The sequence below is a fragment of the Mobula birostris genome, chromosome 11, assembly GCF_030028105.1.
Source record: "Mobula birostris isolate sMobBir1 chromosome 11, sMobBir1.hap1, whole genome shotgun sequence".
Classification (NCBI taxonomy): domain Eukaryota; kingdom Metazoa; phylum Chordata; class Chondrichthyes; order Myliobatiformes; family Myliobatidae; genus Mobula; species Mobula birostris.
In genome coordinates this window covers 79385779-79412105 of record NC_092380.1, presented here as the reverse complement: position 1 = coordinate 79412105, position 26327 = coordinate 79385779, and the positions used below count along the sequence as shown (strand labels likewise).

The 26327-nt window shown below is 41.6% G+C and overlaps 1 protein-coding gene across 6 annotated transcripts in view; it reads left to right on the top strand.

Moving 5' to 3' along the window:
• LOC140205222 (uncharacterized) overlaps positions 1 to 14656 on the top strand; it is a 103560-nt gene extending 88904 nt beyond the window's left edge. For all 6 annotated transcript variants that reach the window (XM_072272629.1, XM_072272623.1, XM_072272626.1 and 3 more), the window contains 3 exons: positions 4031 to 4273; positions 12483 to 12611; positions 13116 to 14656. In XM_072272629.1, coding sequence (XP_072128730.1) covers positions 4114 to 4273; positions 12483 to 12611; positions 13116 to 14059 — 1233 coding nt within the window. In that variant the 5' untranslated portion in view covers positions 4031 to 4113 and the 3' untranslated portion in view covers positions 14060 to 14656. The remainder of the gene's footprint in view (positions 1 to 4030; positions 4274 to 12482; positions 12612 to 13115) is intronic.
• The last annotated feature ends 11671 nt before the right edge of the window (positions 14657 to 26327 follow it).

Genomic DNA, 26327 nt, shown 5'->3' with positions numbered 1-26327 from the left:
TACTTCCTCTGTACTGTATCTTTCTGTGACTGAAGCCACAAGATTCACAAGATTTCTACAGATCAATAATTGCAGTTTGAACTACAATACAGTAGATTCCGGTTAATTGGGCCATTGGTTAGTCGGGCAGCTGCTTATTTGGGACAATTCTTTGAAAACAAAAAAAAAATCAAGGAAATTGTCGGGATCCCTTCATTTTTCTTTTGACATTATTCTTCTTAATTGGGGTCAGAGACTTGACTACATGCACTTGTGTGGCTGTTGGATGCTACACAGTACTTAGAGCGAACGATCTTTAAATAGTGTCACTTGCATGTGTTTGTGTTCAAAATAGTGATTTTTGTCATTGATAGTTGGCGAGAAATAAGCAGTAAGACAATTTGTAACTGTTTTGCACAGTAAGGTTGCAAGAATTCAGGCTTGGAGATGCCAGAAACAGCCGTGAGTGAAAATAAAGTGATATTACAACTTCTACAAGTTAAGAACTACAAAGGAAGTGAAGGTACTGACAATCATCTTGAATGAAAGTAAAGATTTGGAGGATGCAATTGTCGATGGCATTGTAAGAAGGCAGTCCATTATCTACACTAGGTGCCTACCCCGATTTTGTTCATTGCGAACACTAGATGAATTCCTCTGTGGATGACTATTATAATACTGTAGTACCATTGGTAATATTCTGATTTGTTCTGTATTTCATTTAAATAAATAATTTGTTACTCGGTTAAACAAATTTGTCAAGTTTGTCATTTTTATACCTTTTAAACTGTTTCCATTAAACCAACTAATTGGGGCAGCTGCTTAATTGGGCCGAAATATACTGGTTCAGTGTGCCTCAATTAATCTGAATTCACTGTATATAGTCTTTTAAGTTAAAGAAACCAACATTTAGGTTTATAAATTGCATAAATGGCTTACAGAGCTTGAGTAGTAATCTTATGTTTTGAGTATACTTAAAGTTTAAACCTTGTCTACAGCATCACCTAACGATTTGTGTCAGTTCCCAACAGCATGCTTGGGTGAATTTTTTTTAAAGAAATAGCAGTCTTTTGAATGAAACAATGCAGTTTTGTTATAAAAGAAGGAGCTGTTATTGCATTTTTTAAAAATGTCCATTTAGGTTAAACTCTCATCCTAGAATTGTATTTACCAGTTAAAGCTGAGTATCCAGAGCATCTATCCTTGAAAAGCTTTTGGTGATGATGTGATGAAGAATAATATTTTTGCCAATGTTACCATGGTAAACTAAAGTTTTAATCCCCTTTAGGAATGACAGACAACAGCAGCATCCTGGCTAAATCCGTCTCCTCTAAGATCTCCCGTGCACTCTCTGGAAGACGCTGATGAGCTGCTTTCCAGTTTACTAATGGTGAAGGGCAAGGTTACTGCAGGTCACCATAACACCTGGGAGTGAAATTTATTCCAGTAGATTTGATCATATTGGTTTTCCTTCCATTCCCATGAACTACACTTGAATTTATATAGAGCGTTAAACATTAGAAAATGTCCAAAGGACTATTAGAAAACTACCAGCCAATTAAGCAGAAATTAGGATAAGTAAGCAGAAATGTATGTTCAGCATAATAGGCTTTAAGAATTATCATGAAGGAAAAGTGTAGAGAAGGTTTAGAAAGGGAATTCCAAAGTATTGTTATGAAACATACATTTGAAGATTGATGCAATAGTTTAACCTTTGCATCAATGCACAATGTCAGCATTGATGTTGAGTCATTCTGAGCTACAGCTCCTTATCTTCAGTGGTTTTAAAGCATTATCCAGATCAGAATCAGGTTTAATATCACCAGCATAGGTCACGAAATTTGTTGTTATTCGGCAGCCGTACATTGCAATACACAATAATAAAATTCTGATTAACTGTGTGTGTGTGTGTGTGTATGTGTATATATATAAAATATAGTGGCGAGTGAGCATTTGGTCCATGATGACAGATGAGATGAGCTTGTTTAACTCAACAGATTTTTTTATTGTGACAAGCACAAGAACAGACCGGGCACTATGACCCAGGGAGAGAACCAACTCAGTCACATACGGACAGGGGAGGTGATGATCTCACACCTCGGTTACAGTCAGGATGACCCACAAACATACATGTGAATAACTGTATAACCCAAGCTAAAATGTAACAATGAATGAACTTGAACATCCTACTATAATTCCATAAAAGTATTTTAACACAAGAACAATAAATAGCTCTGGTCATTGGGAATGCTGGGGCAGGCTTTCGGCCAAGCCCTCCCCCCCACCCCCAGAGCGCCACAATATATATAAGTAATGCAAAAATGTAGTAAGGTAGTATTAATGGGTTCAATGTCCATTCAGAAATCTGATGTCAAGAGGGGAAGAATCTATTCCTGAATCATTGAGTGTGTCTTCAGGCTCCTGTACCTCCTCCCTGATGGTAGCAATGTGAAGAGGGCATATCCTGAGTGATGGGAGATCCTTAATGACGGATGCTGGCTCTTTGAGGCATCACTCTTTGATGCCGGGGAGGCTCGTGCCTGTGATGGAACTGACTGAGTTTACAACTACCTGCAACTTATTTTGACCCTGTGCAGTGTCCTCTCCATACCAGATGGTGATGTAGCCAGTCAGAATGTTCTTCACGGTACATCTGTAGCAATTTACAAGTGTCCTTGGTGACAAATCAAATCTCCTCAAACTTCTAACAAAATAAAGCTGCTGTATTGCCTTCTTTGTAACTGCTTTGATATGTTGGTCCCAGGACAGACCTCAAAGATGTTGACACCCAGGAACCTAGAATTGCTCACCTTTTCCACTTCCAATCCCTCTATCAAGACTGGTGTGTGTTCACTTGTCTTACCCTTTACAAAGTCCACAATCAGTTCTTTGATCTTATTGACGTTAAGTACGTGGTTGTTGCTGCGGCACCATTTAACCAGCCAGTATATCTCGCTCACACCATTTAACCAGCCGGTATATCTCGCTCACACCATTTAACCGGCCAGTATGTCTTGCTCACACCACTCAACCAGCCGGTATATCTCGCTCACACCATTTAACCAGCCGGTTATGTCTTGCTCACACCACTCAACCAGCCATTATAACTCGTTCCCATACCAACAAAAATGTAGGGTAAGTTATAAAATGTGCAGCAGAGTTTTGATGAAGTTGAAATTTAGAGAGGATTGAAGGTGCAGCCAGACAGAAGAATAGAGAAACAATCTGGGGTAGAGGTAAGAGCAGTGTGAATGAAAGCTGCAGAAAACCATTGTGGAGAAAACTATTGTCATAAAGTTGGACGGTGGTTATAGAAAAGTTTCAAATATTTGACCTATTATCACTTAGAAGACTAAGGTTCTGAATAGTTTAAGGTAATAGGAAGGGGTGGATGTCATCAGCAAAGCTCAGATTTTACTGTAAGGATTGGAGAAAGTGGCTGTAGCTTTCTTGAAATTCCTGCTGACGCAGTACTAGATATGAACTAGCAGCCTGACTAGTCACTCATTCTGTTATCACATCTTTGCATCATGTTGCTGTGGAAAAATACATTATCTATCCATAAGATGGAGAAAACAAAGTGAATCAATCAGTATGGGAAGTTGTTTTCCTATGAGATAGAATGTTCAGTGGAGAAAAATGTTGAAGTTATTACATGAAGCAAAACTGACTTTTGGCAAGGTTGTAATAGAACTAGTGCCTTCTTGCTGAGTAATACACAGTTTTTTACTAGTCTTGTGAAAATGATGGATTCTAGTAAGGCTGGACCATCCATAGAAAAATATTTTTGGTGATAGGTTTATCTCACTTTTGGAGATCTAGTTATACACAGAGCTTTTCATTACCCTCGAGCTTTGTTGCCAGGCAGTTTCCAATGCCTAGTAACAGCACTGGAATTGTATTACTCAACCAGAGTCAGGGCCCAAGTGAGGATAAGCTTGTGAGACTGACTGGAGGTGGTAATTATGCACCATAGGTTTCTTGCTCTTTGACACTGTATCAAGAAAAAATCTGCAACAGTATTTTTAATATTTTTTATTTCTCTTTCCAGGTTCACCAAAAAACGAACATTGACGCAATTGACCTGTGATTTCTTAATACAGCAGTTCTGGCCAAAAGGAATTTTCCTCAAAAATGTGGACTCCTCTTAGTCTGTTTCTTTATGTGTCAATTTGCTTTTTAACTGAGAGCTCAATGTATAAGTTACAAAACAGTGGAATCAAGGTACTAAAATTCCTACCTATCAGTGATGGAGAAGAATGTAACCAAACTTGTGAATTTGTTACAGACCAAGGTAAAGTATGTCAATATGCATAGATACTAAGTACACTGTTTATTAGACAGATATGATGGCTGAGATACTCCCCTTTGGCAAAACTCTCTTAAAACCTACATATATATTGAATGCAAGTGACATGTGTTACATTCTTTAGGTAATGTTACATAGTCTTGTCATTTTATGAACATTCAACAGTGAGTTTCGAAAAAGATGAGTGTTAACAGAAGTGCACTTAACACGAAGAAATATTTTTTTTTCCATGGGGAACAACTAGCCAAGAGGCATAACCAGAATTCAGCGAGCAAAAGCAAAAGGGCCAATAAATATTCTTCCCACTGTCACTATTTTGTGAACCCCTGAAGAATGCTCCCAGAACAACTCACTAATACTTTTACATCAATGGCAAATATTGATCATTCAGATACAAATCTTACCCAATAGTACCCTGTAAACCAAGGAATGTTAAGCATAATCTATTAACAAACTATTTTGTTGTTGGTACCAGTAACATTTATGATAAGCTTACCTATGATCATATGCTTGCCTGTTATTAAGTATTTTATAGGGATTTCCAATTAGGTGTCTTACCTAATTGAGAATGCATATAAAGAATATAATATATCTGTTTTTTCATTATTTTTAGTTTTTATAAACCCAAAGGGATTCTTTGTAGAATTATACAGAAAATGCAGTTACATTTGAGTCCTTTTTGTGCTGTGTGTGTGTGTGTGTGTGTGTGTGTGTGCGCACGCACGCGCGCACCTCCAAAGTAGACTGCTGTTACTTGCTAACTTTCTTGGAAAGCAGACCCCATATGTTTGATCTGTACAACCAGGAAGGATAAAGCCATTAGGCACATGGGAACATCACCTATTGCCTGTTCCCCTCCCAAATGCCATTTCAGCCTGATTTGGAAATATATGACCATTCCTTCATTAATGTTGGACTAGGTCCTGCAATTGTCTTTCCTACAAAATTGTGGGAGAAACTTTGCCAGATTAATGCTGCAGTTTAAGGAAGCGGCTTTAAGGCCTATTGGGGATAGCCATTAATATTGTCCTTGCCAGCAGCAGCCACATCTGCTAATGGTTAAAAGTAAAAATATTTGCTAATGCTGATATCACATTTCCCTCCCAAAAGGCTCAAAGGTAGTACTTTTAAATAATTACCTAAACAATAATGTTAACCAGCAGAACCCCTATCGCAATGCTCAGGATATGTTCAAGAGTGCATTTCCTCTTATATAATGGACAATGTAAGACACAATATTTCCTGCTTCATATTATATATCCAACAAAAAAATGTGATCATAACTTTATTTATGGTGGCTAAATAATAGAGTTGTGATTTTTGTTATGGATATCATTAGAGCAAAAATGTTAATTTTGAACAATAATCTTGTTCATATATGAGAAATGCAAACCAGCAGAGGTGATTATTGATCAAAAGCAGACTGAACTTTGTAGATTATATTAAATATAGATAAAATCCTGCAGTGAGCTGGCTGGTGATCCTATGCATCTGCTGCCCTTGTTTTTTTTGGCACTGGTTGCAGGATTGGGATGTGCTTTTCCAGTAATCTTGCCATGTTCTAGCGATGCCAGTAGCAGTAGAGAGAATATAAATTTAGAGTGATGCTTGGGGTACCAGTTAAGTGAACCGTTTCAGCCTTGTTGGAGTTGCATGTGACCCGACAAGTGAAGTGTATACAGTTGTGTCCTGTGGATGATGGAAAGACTTTAGGATGTCACTCATTGCAGGATATCAAGCTCAGATCTCCCCATTTAGACATGGTATATTTGCGGCCAGTTGGGCCTCTAGTAAGTGGAAACTCCCAGAATATTGGTGAGGCACAGGACATAGTTAATGTCTTTGAATATCAGGGGTAGGTGGTTAAACATTGCCTTGTTAGAGATGCTCAGTTTTGTAATGCAACACTTAAGGCTGATATATACTTTTGCTTATGGGAAACGCCATAGCCTACGCAAGTGGCCTACGCCATTGTGAGCATTTATACTTGTGTGTAGGTGTGTTTGCATCGCTCTGCAATTCACCACCAAAACGCTAGTTGGCAGTGGGGTTTCTATGCCACTGTGTTGAGTTTCTTCCTGTACTTCAAACAATGGCGATTGAAACTGAACGCATTATGTTGGAGTTGGAGCTAAGAGATGTTGAACAAGAGTTTCTTCTCTCTCAATTCTGAAATGGCTGAGAAGAAGAAGCAACTGGAAATGCGTAGGAGGAAATGTGATGCTACCAAGCAGACCAGTCACAGTAGTTGCGGTCTGTGTCACTACGACGTGTAGTTACATTTTGGGAGAGGTGCACGTTAGGCTACAGTGTAGGGTACGCGGCTACGCCGTACCTACAGCATACATTTGATGCAGAAGTATAAATTGGGCTTTAGTTGCCCCCTATCAGCCCATTCCTGACTGTTGTCTAGTTTGCTGCATGCAGGCATTGAACCCTTTCTTATCTTGAAGAGATGCAAATGAGTAATCATTGTCCAGTCATTAACAGACTTCAGCCTTTGTGAGTTTACGATGGAAAGAGGTTCATTAGTGAAGTTACTGAAGGAACTCCCTACAGTGAAGTCCTGGGGCAGAATGATTGAATTCCAACAGTCACAACAGTCTTCCTTTGTGTGATGTATATTCCACTGGTTTTCCTTTACCTTTTCATTTCAGTTTCAGTTTTCTGAAACCCTCAGTCAAATGGGCCTTGATGTCAAAGGCAATCCCCCTCATTTTGCCTCTGAAAATTAGCTCCCTTTAGACCAAGGCTATGATGAACCCAGGATGATGCTGCAGAAATCTAGTCTTGGCATCAGAGTAGATTACGGGTGCATAAATATTCCTCGATAGCACAGACATAGTTTGCATGTAGTTTGACTAGGTGATAATTAATCCAGTGGACGTGCCCTCCATTTATTAGAGAGAACACAGATGAATAATTTTCCTCATCAACAGTACCGACATCTACATTACATTGTATTGGAACCTTGCAGTGTTAATATTAAGTATTACAGCTGGGATGATATGATCCTGTAGCCATTGCTGCATAGTCATATAGTGATACAACACAGAAACAGAAGCTTCAGCCCACTCACCCATAACTACATTTTTTGCCCATAAACATGAATCCTATTTGCACACATTAGCACTGTATTCTTCTATGCCAATGCCTCTTATTATATCTGATTCCACTGGCACCTTTGACAGTGTGTTCCAAATATCAACCACTCTTCATCAAAATAAAAACTTGCCTCTCAGATCTCGTTAAAAACTCCTTCCCCGGTGTATCAATACAGGAGGCCACAGACCGAGAGCTCAGATGGTGAATTAAAATGGTATGCTCAGGATCACACCTGCAGACTCAACATGAGCTCTGTAAAGTAGACACCTAATCTGCATTTGATCTCTCCCATGTGGAAGAGACCACATTGTAAGAGGACCAGGGTGGCCTCGGCAAATGGCCCCTGTGAAATGCTGAAAAGGGAGGAGTGGGGTATGTGTTTCTGGTGGTGGAAGCTCTTTGAAGGTGTGAGAAATTGTGGATTATGCTGTGTTGAATGTGAGGGCTAGTAAGATGTCCTGGTGAAGAAGGGGTGAGAGCAGACATCCAGGAGTTAACTGTGATAAAATTTTGGCCTTTATTAACAATGGTAGAGGAGAGGGCAAAGCAGGAAGAAGGAACTCACTTGTCCCTGATCCACTCGTCCATTTCCACCAGCCATCTCTTTTTTTACAGCACTTTCCCTTGCAACCACAGGCAATGTGGCAGTTGTCCTTTCACCTCTTCCCTTTCCACCATACAGCAACCCTAGCTGTCTTTTCAGCCGAAGCAATGATTCACTTGCAGTACTTCCAATCTAGTGTGCTGCACTTTGACTTCACATTGTGGTTTCCTTGAACTTGAAGAAACAAAATGCGGATCAGGTGACTGCTTTGATCAGGGCTCTGAAGGCATACCATCTGTTGCAGAACTCCTTGTTCTTCTTTTTGCTGAAGATAGTTCTTTATGACCTTGGCCATGTGTTTGTGGTCATTGTCCTGCTGTAAAATGAAGTTGGGACCAATCAGACGCCTTCCTGATGGTTTGCATGATGGATGAGAATCTGCTTGTACTTCTCAGCATTGAAAACCAGATCACCAACTCCATTTCAGAAATGCAGCCCCAAACCTAGAGGGAACCTCCACCATGTTATCACAGTGGCTGCATCCACCTAGCACTCTCCAGTTCTTCTACAGACAAACTGCCTCCTCCTTGAGTCAAAAGTTTCATGTTTTGACTCGTCAGTCCAGAGCACTTGCTGCCATTGTTCAGCACCCCAGTCCTTGTGTTTTCATGCATAGGTGAGTCTCTTTGCTTCATTTCTACTTTGGAGGAATGGCATTTTGGCAACAACTTTTCCACGAAGACCACTTCTGACAATAATTCTCCAGATTGTAGAGGAGTGTACTTAGGTTCCAGCGGTTTCTGTGAGTTCAGAGGTGAAATTCATCAGATTTAGAAGGGAGGTTAGTTTGATGCATCTTGCATCTGCTGCCCTCAAGTTTCTGTGGCTGACCACTGCATTTTTGGTCTTCAACTTTGCCCGTTTCTTTGTGCTTCTTCAAAAGGGCTTGGACAGCACATCTTGGAAGTCCTGTCTGCTGTGAAATTTTTGCTTGGGAGAGACCTTGCTGATCCAGGATGACCACCTTGTGTCTTGTTGCTGAGCTCACTCTTACCATGGTGTAAGATTTGATGATTTGAAAGTTATACTATCACATCTGTCGCACCCTCACCTTTTAGTTTAGTTGTCCTTCACCCAGTTTGATTCCTTCTGCACCCATTTTTGTTTCAGTTAATCAGATTAATTCATTTAACTCATTATGTTATTGATCATTAGCACCTGTTTGTTATCTTTGTTTAATCATGCACTGGGCTATATACCCATAAAGTAATTGTTATTATTTGAAAAGTAGTATATTACATCATCTGTTACTTTCTTTAACAAAATACACAAATTGCTCCTTAACAGTTAAATTTTTTGGAAAATGCATGTTTGGAGATCTAAAATGTGGTCTTCTCTACTGACACACTAATGTAGAAAACGTATATAAAAAATCTAGGGTACCAAAGGCGTTTGCACAGTACTGTAGGTGACAACAAGGCTTCTCTCCCAGATGAGCTCAATACCTCTATGCTCACTTTGACTGTCAAAACATGAAGGAACCTTCACAAGCTCCCACAGCTCCCGATGACCTTGTGATTTTGGTCATGAGGCCGAAGTGAGAGCATCTTTCAGGAAGGTAAACCCATGGAAAACATCCGGCCCAGATGGAGTACGTGGCCGAGTACTAAAGACGTGTGCTGATCAACTGGCTGGAGTGTTCACATAATTTTAGCTTCTTGTTTCGTCAGTCTGAGGTACCCAGCTGCTTCAAGCAGGCTTCAGTTATAACTGTCGCTAAGAAGAATGTGGTAACCTAAATCAATGACTATGATAAAGTGCTTTGAGAGGTTGATGATGAAATACATCAACTCTTGCTTGAAAAGCAACTTGGATCCATTCCAGTTTGTTTCCTGTCACAACAGATCCATAGCAGATGCAATTTCATTGGCTTTTCAATCAACCCTGGAGCATTTGGACCACAAAGGTGCATACATCAGGAAGCCCTTTTTCAACTACAGCTTAGCATTCAACATTCTTTCCCTGAAAACTAGTCAATAAGCTTCAAGGCCTTGGTCTCAATACCTCCTTGAGCAAATTGGATCCTTGATTTCCTCACTTGCAGACACTAGTCAGTTCAGATTGGCAACATCTCCTCCACAATCTCCCATCAGCAAAGGTGCACCACAGGGCTATGTGCTTAGCCTCCTGCTCTACTCACTTTACACTAATGACTGTGAGGCTAAGCACAGCTCCAATGCTTTATTTAAGTTTGCTGATGACACCACTGTCGTAGACCAAATCAAATGTGGTGAAGAATCAGCATATAGGAGGAAGATTGAAAATCAGACTGAATGGTGCCACAGCAACAACCTCTCACTCAGTGTCAACGAGACCAAGGAGCTGGTTATTGTCTTCAGGGGGAGGAAACTGGAGGTCCGTGAGCCAGTCATCACTAAGGGGTCAGGGGTGGAGAGGGTCAGTAAATTTGAATTTATCAGTGTTATCATTTCAGAGGACCTGTCCTGGGCCCAGCACATAAGTGCAATTACAAAGAAAGCACAGCAGTGCCTCTAGTTCCTTAGAAGTTTGCAAAGATTTAGTGTGATATTTAAAACTTCGACAAACTTCTTTAGATGTATGTTGGCAAGATCATTGACTGGCTGCATCACAGCCAGGTATGGAAGCACCAATGCCCTTGAATGTAAATTCCTACAAAAAGTAGTGAATAAGGCAAAGTCCATCATGAGTAAAGCCCTCCCCCCCCCCCACCATTGAGCACATTCACATGGAGTGCTGTTACAGGAAAGCGACATCCATGATCAAGGACTCCCACTACCCAGTCCATTTCACTGTTGCCATGATGAAGAAGGTACAGGATCCTCAGGACGCACACCACTAGGTTCAGGAACAGTTATTACCCCTCAGTCATCAGGCTCTTGAACCAAAGGAGTGTACTTCATTCAGCTTCACTTGCCCCATCAATGAACTGTTCCTACAAACTTAGGACTCAGTTTTGATTACCTTTTATCTCATGTTCTCCATACTTACTGCTTATATATTTATCTATTTATTATTTTTTAACTTTCATATTTACACAGTTTGTTGCCCTTTGCACAGTGGTTGGTTGTCCACCCTGTTGGCTGCAGTCTTTCATTGATTCTATTGTGTTTCTTGAATTTTCTGTGTATGCTCGCAAAAAAATGAATCTTGTGGTTGTATATCGTGACATATATGCACTTTGATAACAAATTTACTTTTGAATTTTGAACTTCTAATCTTAAAGGTTGAATAGCATCACTTCTTTGAAGATCATTTGGAAAAGGCGGGGTTAATTTAAGTTTTAATCCTGACAAAATAGCAACGCTCTGTATGAACAATGTGTTCCACCTGAGAGAAGTTGTGTGTGTGTGTGTGTGTGTGTGTGTGTTATCTATAGACTACTAAAACTCTCATGCTTTGTCTGTTTGTGACCTCCAATTAGCGCAAACGGTGCATTACAGCAGCACTTTTTTTGGCTAAATCGAATTAAAGTGCGCTAACTTACAGAGTGCAGGCAAAGTTCAGGGTCATATATTCGTATAAAATTGCCCATTCACCAAAAATCTACAGGCTCCCTTTTAACCCGAGAGCCGATCCGCCATCATGGAAATCGGGACATGACAGCCCAACACATGTGCACAGCCAGCCTCAGCAGCGACACCTACCAAAGCAAAAGGGCAGGGCGGCTCTATTTCAAGGGGTCAGCATGTGCAGGATTGGGACAGCTCTAACTGCCGCCCATCAATAAGAGATAATCAAATCTTATTGTAATGACGTACTTCGAGACACCCATAAAACCCTTTGCTGCAGTCAAAGGACAGTGGTGACTATATCACGTCCATTTAGGAGAGCGCCAACCACATCATCAAGAATAATCAGTGTCGTTTGGTGTTACTGCTTGATATGTTCTATCCAGCATTAGGGTATAAAAAAAGGTCAGCCTAATTATGCCGCATGGAAAGGGAAGGGGGACATTATGGTCAAGAGATGATGCCAAATGTCGTTGGGAAGTGGCAAGGAGAGGGAGAGAACAAGAATCAGATGGGGCCAGGGCCACACAACTCCAGGATCAAAGAGTCAGGACAACAAAAGATGAGAGAAGAAGAGACAGAGGAGGAGAGGCATGCATGTCTCCAGGATCAGAGACAAACAACAAACAGCAGAAGAGACGGCGGATGAAAGGGTTGCACATCTCCAGAATGACAGAGAGGCACAAGGGTGGCAGATTAACCAGAAATGATGCCATCAAAAAGTGTCCTTCGTTAGATGAAGAGCAGCTATATTTGCTTTGCTACGCATCGTTCTTCTTTAATAAACTGAGGTTTTCTACTTCAGTTTCCAAAGCAAAGCGATACCAATAGCATTCAGGAAAATATAATGTTCATTCTGGTCACATCAGACTGCACCACCTTTCTCTCAAAGGGTTCCCAACAGGTCATATGTTTCAAAAATGTGTGAGGTAAAAAATTAAATGACAATGTAGATGATGCTAAGATTTTTTCTTTTCTTAACCTTTTTTTGTAGGTGGCTTGAAGTGTAATTGGGTGGTGATAGATGAAAATCAAAATCAAAATCTCTGTTTTTATTTACACTGTCTGGATATATCTGTCTGTAAAGAAGCAGCTGTGGAAGCTGTTAAAGATTTGCAAATAGGTAAGTGCAGATACTGTTAACTTTATACAACTGCTCCTCCAAAGCCCTGCAAGATGATTTTCAAAGCCAGAAAATTAAATAGATTTTTTTTCAGTCTGTCAGCGCATCCCTTGGAATGTAAATGATTACCAGGGGAGTTGCTTTCAGAATAATTTGAAGCTTCTTGATGTTTCTTTATAAAGTTAATTGTTTTTGTATATTTTATGTTCTGATTGTCATGGATATAATCCCCTTGACAGAGAGGCAAATTCCACTATCAAAGTCCATCAGTAGATTATTACAGTACCTCACACCTGGATGTAAAAGTTTCCTGCTTTGAAATGTTACAATGATGTATTTAATAAGAATCATTCCTCATTCCTGTTTATATGGATGAATGGAAGGATTTGAACAGTCAATCAGATGTGACATTGAAAACATAATCATCATTTGGAAATGAGTTAATGTGCCATGTTTAAACTGACTGGATTCTCAATGCTTTCAATTTTTTTGTGTGTTTTCTAGGAAAATATTCACCACTGAAGAATTTGCACCATCCGGGAAGGGTAGTAAGAGGTGACAGTGCAAGTACGACAGTGCCAGATTCAACTATCTCATTGTCAGTCAATAACACAAGCATCAATGGAACAGGCTCAACAGCTGTCACCAATTCAAGTACAGAGTCAAATGAAGTTTCCAGCACAAACACCACTGAGATTACAGCTACAGCTGCAGTGTCAATGGCAGGCAGAAAATTTACTGGTACTCCTGGTGCCAGTTCCAGTTCTTCACCCTCCTTACCAATTTCGATCACGATGACACCAGCAGCCCCAACAACAAGTAACTCAGAAATAACCACCACTGAAGTGTCATCAATAACTACAGCATCAACGATAAACAGTGAACATCTTACCACTAGGAAATTCTCAGAAGTGTCCACCCCCCATGAAAGTACTGCATCAATTGTAAGTAGTCAACAGACTACACCAGTTCCAACAAGCTCAAGCAAACATGAATCATCTGTGACACCAAGGAATATCTTAAAGGATAATACAACTTCCCTTCAGTCTACCCCAATTACTACACCAAAAACAACCCAATCTTTGACCACTGTAACCCCAGTGGAAGTTTCTACATCAAAACTAATCCCAGAGACAGAGCAAAAGCAAACATGGACCAATGCAAGCACAATCGCCGGAGGAGTGTCACAGTCACCAAAACTAAAAAGCAGAACTACAGTTGCTCTTAGTAATGGGAAGAGTTATGTCTTTCCTTCAGTGCCTGCTGGAGCTCTAATCAAATATTTAGCTGACACAAGCTCATTAATGGCCATTCTAATATTTGGAGTATTGTTTTTCTTAGTGAGTATTATATTGTTTGCACATAAAGCATTTGAAAGCTATAAAAGGAAAGACTATGTGCAAGTGGACTATCTAATAAATGGAATGTATGCAGATTCAGATATGTAAAAAAAAGAACCATGAAGAATATAGGAAACATAACACTCTGCTGTTAAAATACTGAGACTGTTTCTTTCATTAAACTAAGCACATTCTATAAAATATAATGTGGATCAAATGTAATGTGCCATAAGTTGAGCAGTACTGCCTTATTCTGGGACTTCTGAAGAGTGTCTGGAGGATCAGTCAATTGAGAAATCATTGTGAATTTATGAAATAGCTGACATCAATGTAATTATTTTGTAAGTTGCACTGTTTGGCTTTAACTAGCTTGCAACAAAACTCCTTAAGCCACTGTTTAAAACAAAGTCACTTTGGTGTATTTTTGATTCAAAGGGAATTTTGCAATAAAGTAAGTTTTTTCAATGAGAACAATTCAGTAATCTAAACATTTCGAGCAATACAGTTGCTAGAATTGTGCCATTGAACATAAAGCCATGTTCTATTGTTGCAATGTACCACTATGCAGTTTCTTGCCTTAAAATTTAATTTTTTATCTTAAATTTCTGAAATTTAAAATCTTTTTGGGCGGTGCTTCTGTATAATTTTGAAATACCTGGCATTTCTTCATCGTATCACTATTAAACTAGTTCCAATGTATTCATTACTGAAACACTACTGTATCTTTTTGTGAAAGCTCTACCTTTTTTTAACTGCATTGCTCCTTTATTGAATAGTAAGCAAATTAAGTTGAAAGATCACATGCAGTACTTCAATTTGGATCTTTTACTTAATATAGGGCAGTATTGAAAACAAGCCAGTGGTTCTGTCCACATCAGTTAGCAGACCAAGATTCTTTCTGTCACTAGTACTAAGTTAAATTGAATTGAATTGACTTTATTACTTACATCCTTCATAGACATGAGTAAAAATCTTTACATTATGTCTCGGTCTAAATGTGCAATTTGTAGTAATTTGTAATAAGTAGTATGTACAACAGGACAGTCAGTAGAGTATAGAAATACAACTGTATCAGCGTGAATTAATCAGTCCGATAGCCTGGTGGAAAAAGCTGTCCCGGAGCCTGTTGGTCCTGGCTTGTATGCTGAGGTACCATTTCCCGGATGGTAGCCGGGATGGTTGGGGTGACTCGGGTCCCCAATGATCCTAGTGGCCGTTTTTACACACCTGTCTTTGTAAATGTCCTGAATAGTGGGAAGTTCACAAATACAGATGTGCTGGGCTGTCCGCACCACTCTCTGCAGAGTCCTGCGATTGAGGGAAGTACAGTTCTCATACCAGGCAGTGATGCAGCCAGTCAGGATGCTCTCAATTGTGCCCCTGTAGATAGTTCTTAGGATTTGGGGGCCCATACCAAACATCTTCAACTGTCCCTTGTGCTTTTTTCACCACACAGCTGGTTTGAAATGACCATGTGAGATCCTTGGTGATGTGTATGCCGAAGAACTTAAAGCTGTTCAACCCCAGGTCCATTCATGTTAATAGGGGCTAGCCTGTCTCCATTCCTCCTCTAGTCCACAACCAGCTCCTTTGTTCTTACGACGTTGAGGGAGAGGTTGTTTTCTTGACACCACAGTGCCAGGGTGATGACTTCTTCCTTGTAGGCTACTTCGATACAGGTCCTAAGACACAGATTATGTGTCACACACAGAGCTACATCAGAAGATATTGGAAAACTATTTGTGCTCTGAAGCTAAGACTAATTTTCCTTATGAACCTTTAAGGGGGATGCCAGCGCTTGGATCAGAATAAGTTAACAACCTGTGAGATTCAACTAACTAGGTTTCTGTCTAGGTCTTGGGTAACCTCAACTTTGTGTGTGTGTGTGTCTGTCTGTCTATATATATTTTATTTTTTCCCTCATCCCTTATGGGTGGTGTGTGTGTGTAATTTTCCCTCAATCTTAGCCTGGGAGCTCAAGGGTTCAGCTCAGTATCCTTGCTGTTCCTAGTAGTGCACTCTTCTGGACCAAGATCTCGGATGTTGTTCCCAGGGTTGATTGGAGCCATAGCTCCAAGTGCTCCTATCTCCACAGGGATTACTCTGGCTTTAACCTTCCACATCCTTTTTATCTGCTCTTTCAAGCCCTGGTATTTCTCCAGCTTGTCATATTCTTTCTTCCTGATGTTACTGTCATTCGGGATTGCCACATCTATTACTATTGCTTTCTTCTGTTCCTTATCCTGTATTACTATATCTGGTTGGTTGGTCAGCACCTGCTTATCGGTCTGTATTTGGAAGTCCCACTGGATCTTAGCTCTGTCATTTTCCACTACCTTCTCAGGTGTTTCCCATTTGGATTTGGGAGTGTCCAATCCATACTCGGTGCAGATGTTCCTCTACACAATTCCTGCAACCTGGTTGTGCCGTTCAATGTATGCATCTTGCACCCTGCTACTGTGTGCTGGATGGTTTCAGCAGATTCGTTGCACAGTCTGCATTTAGGATCTTGTCTGGTGTGATAGACCCCTGCCCCCTGCTTCTATTGCTTTTGTGCTGAGCACCTGTTCTTGTGCAGCCATGAGCAGTTGATTCTGTGCTGTCCCTCAGCCCTGACATTTACAGCCATTGGTAGGACTTTCTTATGTCAGCCACGTGATACCTGGCAATGGGTGAGACTGGACAAGATGGAATTAATGGAATGCTACTTTAACAGCAACTCACATGAAAAAGGATACAACAGGCACATGTGGGGACTCTGGCAACAGTGAAGACCCTCATTCACATTCACAGAAAACACCTGGTTACCCAGCAATCTGACTTTCTGCATTTGATCACTCTCTTGGAAAGGAAACAGGTATGGACTTGAATCCACTCAAATGGTACAAATAGTAACTACCGTCCTCAGATGAATCTCAACTTCCCGTGAACCATTGGGAGGTTAAATGATAAAAGTTTACATGCAAAGACATTACAACCTATATTCTGTCCATGACTGTTTTACTTCTCCACAAATTAACCTGTTTAATTTTGTGTATTCTTTGCCAAATTAAATTTTTACAACGTGGACCCTGCAATAGGGTTGGGAGGTATTATAAATCAGCCATGATTGAATGGTGGAGCAGACCTGAAGGACCAAATAGCCTAATTCTGCTCCTATGTCTTATGGTAATAGGTTGATGCATAGCAAACATGCAGATAGGTCATAAAGAAACAGAGATGTCCACTTAGAAGCTATGGTAAGGTCTCAGATATACTGCATTTTACAGGGAACGTTTTTGGCTAAATATCAAATTCAGCAGAACATTTTTGCTTTTCTGCAGGGTTTGTATTTTTTATTACTCCAAGTTAGCAGTTGAAGGGTGGACGTAAGAACAATTAATTCTTGTGAGGTATTTTTAAAGCCTCCATAACTGGAGAAGCTCCATGACTGAAGCAAGAAAAAAAGCTTCGTAAAACATAAAAGCATGACTCGAAGCACTTTACAACCAATTGACCACCATCCCATTCAATAATCTATTGGCACAGAAGCAATCAAAGAATAATGCAATTCCTCCTCTCCAATGGTAAGAGCAAGAGTGTAGGCTGTTCAGTACACACAAAATGTGAATGCTCAGCAAGTCTGGCTTTAGCCCTTTTCCTTTCCAGTCCATATAAAGGGTCTCAGCTCGAAATGTCAACTGATAATCACCACCGTGATGCTGCCTGAATTACTGAGTTCCTCCAGCATTTTGTGTGAGTTGCTCAAGATTTCCACATCACCAGAATCTTTTGTGTTTGTGTTGGGTATTTAGCTCCCTGGGCCTGTTTCTCCCTTCAGCAATATGATTGCTCATCTGTGAGCCAACATATTCCAGGTAAAAAAAAAAGTCAATTGTCGATTTAAAGTTAACAGACAATCTCATATCTGTTGCCGTTAGCAGAAGAGATTTCCAAGTTTCTACAAATCTTTCCTCGTGGTAATGCTTCAGAACTTTTGAAAACTTTTTAAACTCTATCACCAATCAGCAGAAATAATTTTGCTGTATCCAAACTATTAATACTTGAAAATGTGGATGAATTCATGCATTGTATTCCAGGCAATACAACAGCAGTTTCTCTAAACTGTACTTTAAATATTACTCCAAGAGTATGGATATCATTCCAGGAACTTCAGACTGCATTTTCTCCAGTAAGGTATGATTTCCAAATTGTTAACACTATTGGAGTAGAATTTGGAGTTTGGTACAGGTAAGCATAACTTTATTCCCTTTGCAAACCAGTCTGGAGTTGAAGAAGATCAGGGATCCCACCACTAAGCACATCTTTCCCTCCCCCCTCTCTCTGCTTTCCACAGGGATCGTTCCCTACGCGACTCCCTTGTCCATTCGTCCCCCCTCATCCCTCCCCACTGATCTCCCTCCTGGCACTTATCCTTGTAAGTGGAACAAGTGCTACACATGCCCTTACACTTCCTCCCTTACCACCATTCAGGGCCCCAGACAGTCCTTCCAGGTGAGGCGACACTTCAGCTGTGAGTCGGCTGGGGTGATACACTGCGTCCGGTTCTCCGGATGTGGCCTTCTATATATTGGCGAGACCCGACGCGGACTGAGAGATTGTTTCGCTGAACACCTACGCTCTGTCCGCCAGAGAAAGCAGGATCTCCCAGTGGCCACACGTTTTAATTCCACATCCCATTCCCATTCTGATATGTCTATCCACGGCCTCCTCTACTGTAAAGATGAAACCACACTCAGGTTGGAGGAACAACACCTTATATTCCTTCTGGGTGGCCTCCAACCTGATGGCATGAACATTGACTTTTCTAACTTCCGCTAATGCCCCACCTCCCCCTCGTACCCCATCCGTTATTTATTTATATACACACATTCTTTCTCTCTCTCTTCTTTTTTTCCATCTGTCCCTCTGACTATACCCCTTGTCCATCCTCTGGGTTTCCCCCTCCCCCTTTTCCTTCTCCCTGGGCCCCCTGTCCCATGATCCTCTCATACCCCTTTTGCCAATCACCTGTCCAGCTCTTGGCTCCATCCCTCCCCCTCCTGTCTTCTCCTATCATTTTGGATCTCCCACTCCCCCTCCCACTTTCAAATCTCTTACTCACTCTTCCTTCAGTTAGTCCTGATGAAGGGTCTCGGCCTGAAACGTCGACTGCACCTCTTCCTACAGATGCTGCCTGGCCTGCTGCGTTCACCAGCAACTTTGATGTGTGTTGTCAGTATTCTATAGTTATTTTCTATACCTATCCATAATATCTTAATGTTCATGGGTCCCCCATTCTTCTAGTTTTTCACTATCTTAAGTATGCAGTTGACTTAAACACGAGGAATTCTGCAGATGCTGGAAATTCAAGCAACATTGCAGTTGATTTGATTGTTAGGGGCAGAGAATAATGCAAAACCATGGAAGTTCAAAGGATGGTGCAAAACACACTACATTAAAGGCACCACGTTGATCAATACCTAGCAGTTTATTATTTATGGAATAAAACTCAGGAAGATTTTTGTTTACTGAGAACTCTTCAGGAGCTAAATAACTATTGGAAATAATGTGCTGCAGGTAGGATAGAGGGCACCTGCTCAAAAGCTCCAACCAAGTTAGAAAGTGTACCGAGAGTTCCAACCAGTTTTCAGTCTACCTGCCTGAAGTTCCTGGCAGGATGAAGTGTGCCTACCCAAAGCTCAGCTGAGAGAAGTTGCTTGATCAGATTTCAAGATTCAAGATTGTTTAATGTTATTGACAGTACAAAAGTGTAAAGACAAGGAAATGATTGTTACTCTCCATCAGATGTAGCACAACAATAAACACCATAATACAAAGAACACAGTCATTTTTAAAAACAATAAATATATAATAGAGCTTATTTAGATTGATTGTGTGTCCATAAAGTGACGCTGGTGCAGGAGTGTATGTACATAAGGTGACTGATAGGAAACTATAAAGTGATGGTGGTTGGGAGTGTGGAAGGGTGGGTTAGTGGATGGAGGTATTAAAGTTGCTGGTGAACGTAGCAGGCCAGGCAGCATCTCTAGGAAGAGGTACAGTCGACGTTTCAGGCCGAGACCCTTCGTCAGGCCTGAAACGTCGACTGTATCTCTTCCTAGAGATGCTGCCTGGCCTGCTACGTTCACCAGCAACTTTGATGTGTGTTGCTTGAATTTCCAGCATCTGCAGAATTCCTGTTGGATGGAGGTATTAATCAGCTTTACTGCTTGGCGAAAGTAACTGTTTTTGAGTCTGGTGGTCCTGACGTGGATGCTACATAGCCTCCTCCCTGATGGGTGTGGGAGTTCATTTCCAACCAAGGGAAGACATACCTGCCCCAAAGATCCAGCCAGGGCAGTGACAAGCAGGCTGAGGATCCAGTTGGGAAACTGGGGACCTTCCCCAAGTACCAGCCAGGAGAGTTCAAGCTAACCCTAGGCACTAGTTGTGAGTGGTTTGCTGGGCAATTTGGGTGCTGAGTTCAGAGTAATTATGTGTGGGAGGCAGTGGTTGTGTGATTGCAATAATGATAAAAAATAATGCAAAATTAATAAATCATTGTTTGATAATAAGGGGATAATGGAATGTTATACTCTTTTGGGTCCACTGCAGATGAATCCATGTTTGCCAACATAATAAATAATGCTTAAAATATATAAAAGTAATTAAAACATTAAAATTAACTTAAAGAAATAAATTCTAAAAAAACTGCAGCAGAAATGACCAAGAAAGATAAAATACGTAGTAAATTCAACTTTGCCTTGCCTTTCTAGCTAGAATGATTATTACATTGGCCTATCACATTTTGATTTGACCACTGTTGAACTTCTGTGTGGTTTGGGCAAACATCCCTTGTAAAGGAAATCTTAGTATTTCTCAAACATAATCATTTATTAAGATCATCCTAATGTATTGAACTCATGATGTAATTTTTCTTATGCTGGGTTATTTGCCCAATCACCTTTTGATATTGCCAAGACAACAATGACGTGCTCCTTTTGTATTTCTGCAGCACCACATAGTGGTCAGAAATAATTTTCTAATCTGAAATATTTTCGGTTTGTGGAGCAGTAACATAGGACACCCTTCCTCCATGGAACAGAATAATCTAACAAAAAATTACTTGCTCTTAACTTTTTATAATCACATTGTAGTATCAATTGGAAAAATAAAATGGAAAAATATGCATCAACATCAAAGCACAAATACAATGGTTCATTCTGCCACACAATTCTAGAGACTTAAGTACCCCATCCAAGTAATTGTTCATTAAGTATGAGCCTATGAAATGAGCATCAGAAGCTTCTCCCGCTGCAAGATGTGGGCAAGTTTGTTTCCTGATAGGACTATCTATAGATGTGTCACATGATCTCATGTCCTCCCATCATTGGTGGCCCGGCCCAACCCATCCATCCATTTAGTGCACTGCCTTCTCATATGAACTGAGAAACAACTAGGCCCTGCTCCTATCTTAGCATATCACTTCCTCCAATATGTAGCCCTGTGAGATATCTGACATTTCTAATTCTGAATTCTTGCACATCCTGCATTAATCACACTTAATTATGCTGGGCCACTAATTGACAAGATCCCAAGCTCTAAGATTTCCCTCCTAAAACATGGCTGCCTTTCTATTTTTGTTTCCTCTTTCAAGCAGTGCCTTAAAACTTACTTCTCTGTCCAAATGCCTGATCACCTGTAGTAATTCTTCACTATGTCAACAACTTTTGCCTGATAATGTTTCTGTGGTGAGCTTGGCACAAATTAGCAACGTTAAAAGGATCACATAAATAGAAGCTCTGCTACTTCCTTTCCAGTCCTGAAGAAGTCTAGTCTAAGCCCAAACCAACAACTATTTATTCTTTTCCAGAGATGCTGCCTGACCTGCTAAGTTCCTCCAGTACTTTTTTGTGCGTTGTTTTGGATTTCCAGCATCTGCAGACTTCCTTGTGCTTATGACCTGATACTATAAAGTTGATGTATTGAGTTATTTCCTATGTATTAACCTACTTCCAAAGTGCAGCAAACCCAATGCCTGAGGTAAATTTTAGAGTTCTTTTTTGGTTAACACATACCATTGTTATCACTGTAGCCCATCCCGTAATCTTGTGAAAGCCCTCATATTTGCATATGTAACCCTCAAAATTATGCAGGCCATGCTCTCTTCTCGCTGCTGCCATCAGGAGTCCCAGGACTAACATCACCAGGTTCAGAAACAATTACTCCTCAATAATCAGGCTGTTCAACCAACTCTTCACTTGCACCATCATTGAAATACTCCCACAACCTATGGATTTGATTTCAAGGACTCTTCATCTTATGTTCTCAATACTAATTGTTTATTTATTTATTATTATTGTTTCTTTTTGCATTTGCAGTTTGTTGCCTTTTGCACACTGGTTGAAACTTGTGTGGTCTTTCATTGATTCTGTTATAGTTATTATTCTATGGATTTATTGAGTATGCCCACAAGAAAATGAATCTCAGGGTGCTATATGGTGACATATATGTATTTTGATAATAAATTTACTTTGAACTTTCGAACTTTGAAAATTATGCGGCACATAACAAATAAGAATGACTGCAACCCATATATTACTATGACACAAGACCCATCTCGGGACCTTGTACTCAATGGAGCAATTAATCACTTTCCATTGGAATCTGCCAGATGTTTGCCAGCTCCGAAGAAGAATCATGATACTGCCTGGTAAATGGAGACAAGAGAGGGCTGTAAATTATTAACTTCTATAGGAAGGTGAAGGTGATCACTCCCTTATTTGGTTCAAGTCATCACCTTCCTCCAGCTGAAGTGTTGACTATCTTTACACCTCCACACATGCTGCCTGACCTGCTGAGTTCCTTCAGCAGTTTGTTTTCGCTCTAGGGTAGATTTAATGCTCACAGTTTATTTTCAGCCCACCGTGGGCTTGTTTCATTCAGTTGGACGTGACGCCATTCTTATCCCTTCTTTCTTTAATGAGATGGTTAATGCAAAATGAAGATAGGAGGTGACTCGACAGAGGTGTTTTTTCATTCGCTGTGTACTTTGATATATGACGTGAGCAATCATAGTCTTTCCGTGACCATATTTGTTCTTGGCAAGCTTTTCTACAGAAGTAGTTTGCCATTGCCTTCTGGGCAGTGTCTTTGCAAGATGGGTGACCCCAGCCATTATCAATACTCTTCAGAGATTGTCTGCCTGGTGTCAGTGGTTGTAGAACCAAGACTTGTGAAATGCTCCAGCTTTTCATACGACCATCCACCTCCTGCTTCCATGGCTCCACGTGACCCTGATTGGGTGGCTAAGCAGGTGCTATACCTTGCCCAAAGGGGACCTGCCGGCTGGCGGAGGGAAGGAGCACCTTACAGCCCCTTTGGTGGAGAGGTTTCTCCATCTCTTCACCCTGATAGAGGTGTACAAAATGATGAGAGGCATAAATAGAATGGATAGCCAGAGACTTCTTCCAAGAGGAAAAATGGGTAATAGAAGGAGGCATAATTTTGAGGTGATTGGAGGAAAATATAGAGGGATGTCAGAGGTAAATTCTTTACACAGAGAAAGGTAGATGCATAGAATGACCTGTCAAGGGTGATGGTAGAGGCAAATACATTAGTGACGTTTAAAAAACTCTTAGATAGGCATGTGAATAATTAAAAATGGAGGATTATGTAGAGGGGAAGGGTAAAGCTGATCTTTGAGTAGATTAAAAATTCAGCACAACATTATAGGTCGAGTACAAGTACAAGAGTTGCCTTTGTTCATGGTATTTTTTCAAGTAATTAGTGTGCTATGAAGATCATGTCTGTGATATTTCTAGATGGGCACAAACCACACTTCAATTCAGGGAGTACCTCTTGAAATAGTGGAAGGAGATGGTTGACAAGGATATAGTATCTGCAAGCTCCCCTCCGTCCACACCTCAGTGAGTTTCGTGCCTGCCATGACGCTGAACTCTTCTTCTGTCGCCTACGTCTCCGAGCCTACTTCTTTGGCAAGGATTCCCCTGCTCCTACTGATGACCCCTTCTTCTGTCTTCAACCCTCCTCCTCCTCCTGGACACCCCGCCTGGGCCTTCTACCCGCACTCGATCTTTTTATCTCCAACTGTCGCCGAGACATCAACTGTCTCAATTTCACCACTCCCCTCTCCTGTTCCAACCTCACTCCCTCTGAACGCACTGCCCTCCACTCTCTCTGCACTAATCCCAACCTCACCATCAATCCCGCTGACAAAGGTGGTGCTGTAGTAGTCTGGTGGACGGACCTCTACCTACTGAGGCCAAACGGCAGCTCTCTGACACCTCCTCTTACTTACCCCTGGAACAGGACTCCACCAAAAAACATTAAACCATTGTCTCCCGTACCATCACCGCCCTTATCAACTCCGGAGACCTTCCATCCTCAGCCACTAAACTCATAATTCCCACACCCTGTACCACTCGGTTTTACCTCCTCCCCAAGATCCACAAGCCTGACTGTCCCGGCAGACCCATAGTTTCTGCCTGCTCCTGTCCCACCGAACTTGTATCTGCCTACCTGGACTCCATTTTGTCACCCATAGTTCAGTCTCTCCCCACCTACATCCAGGATACATCCCATGCCCTCCACCTCTTCAATAACTTCCAATTCCCCAGTCCCAACTGCTTCATTTTCAATATGGATATCTAATCCCTATACACCTCCATTCCCCATGAAGAAGGCCTCAAAGCCCTCCGCTACTACTACCACTAGTTTCCCCACCACCACTACCCTCCTCCGACTGGCGGAACTGGTTCTCACACTCAATAACTTCCCTTTTGGCTCTTCCCACTTTCTTCAGACCAAGGGTGTAGCTATGGGCACTTGCATGGGGCCCAGTTATGCCTGCCTCTTCGTTGGTAATGTGGAACAGTCTATGCTCCAAACTATACTGGTACTGCTCCCCAACTTTTCCTTCGCTACATTGATGACTACATTGGTGCTGCTTCCTGCACCCATGCTGAGCTCGTCAATTTCATCGACTTTACTTCTAACTTCCACCCAGCCCTCAAATTCACTTGGTCTATCTCGGACACTTCTCTCCCCTTTCCCGATCTCTTGGTCTCCAACTCTGGAGACAGACTGTCCACTGACATCTTCTATAAGCCCACTGACTCTCATAACTACCCCAACTATACCTCTTCCCACCCTGCCATATGCAAAAATGCCATTCCCTATTCCCGGTTCCTCCGTCTCCGCTGCATCTGCTCCGAGGATGAGGTTTTCCTTTCCAGGACATCTCAAATGTCCTCTTTCTTTAAGGATCGTGGTTTCCCTTCTGCTGTCATCAATGATGCCCTCACCCGCATCTCCTCCATTTCCCACACTTCGGCTCTCACCCCATCCTCCCGCCACCACAACAGGGACAGAGTTCCCCTTATCCTCACCTACCACCCCACTAGCCTCCGGATCCAACACATTATCCTCCGCAACTTCCGCCACCTTCAACAGGACCCCACCACTAAGCACATCTTTCCCTCTCCACCCCTCTCCGCCTTCTGCAGGGATCGGTCCCTCCGCAACTCCCTGGTCCACACATCCCTCCCCACGGATCTCCCACCCGGCACTTATCCCTGTAAGCGCAAGTGCTACACCTGTCCCTACACCTCCTCTCTTACCACCATTCAGAGCCCCAAACAGTACTTCCAAGTGAGGAAACACTTCACTTGTGAGTCTGTTGGAGTCACCTATTGCATCCGGTGCTCCCAGTGCGGCCTCCTCTACATCGGTGAAACCTGACACAGATTGGGGGACCACTTCGTCGAGCACCTCCACTCCATCCTCCCAGTAGCCACCCACTTCAACTCTGCTTCCCACTCCCATTCAGATATGTCCATACTGAAGCACCTTCAATTACTCCAAAAGACTGAGGTTTGGTAAAATACTGAAAGGCTTTTATTCGCTGTACAATACACCTCCATGGTGAGTGTCTGCCCCCGGACTGAGGGGGAGGGGCAAGGCGAACACCTTTATACAGGACTCTGTGGGAGGAGCCACAGGGGCAGTCAGCAGAGGGGTGTGTCCAGACAGGTAACCGAGTTACAACATATATACATGGTTTACCACACATACATGACCTCCTCTACTGCCATGATGAGGCTAAACTCAGGTTGGAGGAGCAACACCTCATATACCGTCTAGGTAGTCTCCAGCCCCCTGGTATGAACATAGAATTCTCCAACTTCCGGTAATTCCCTCCCCCTCCCTTCCCCTATCCCTATGTCACTCTGCCCCTCCCCCAGCTGCCTACCATCTCCCTCTTGGTTCTGCCTCCTTCTACTACCCATTGTGTTTTCCCCTATTCTTTCTTCACCCTTCCTGCCTATCACATCCCTAACTCCTTCCCCCACCCCTTTATCTTTCTCCTTAC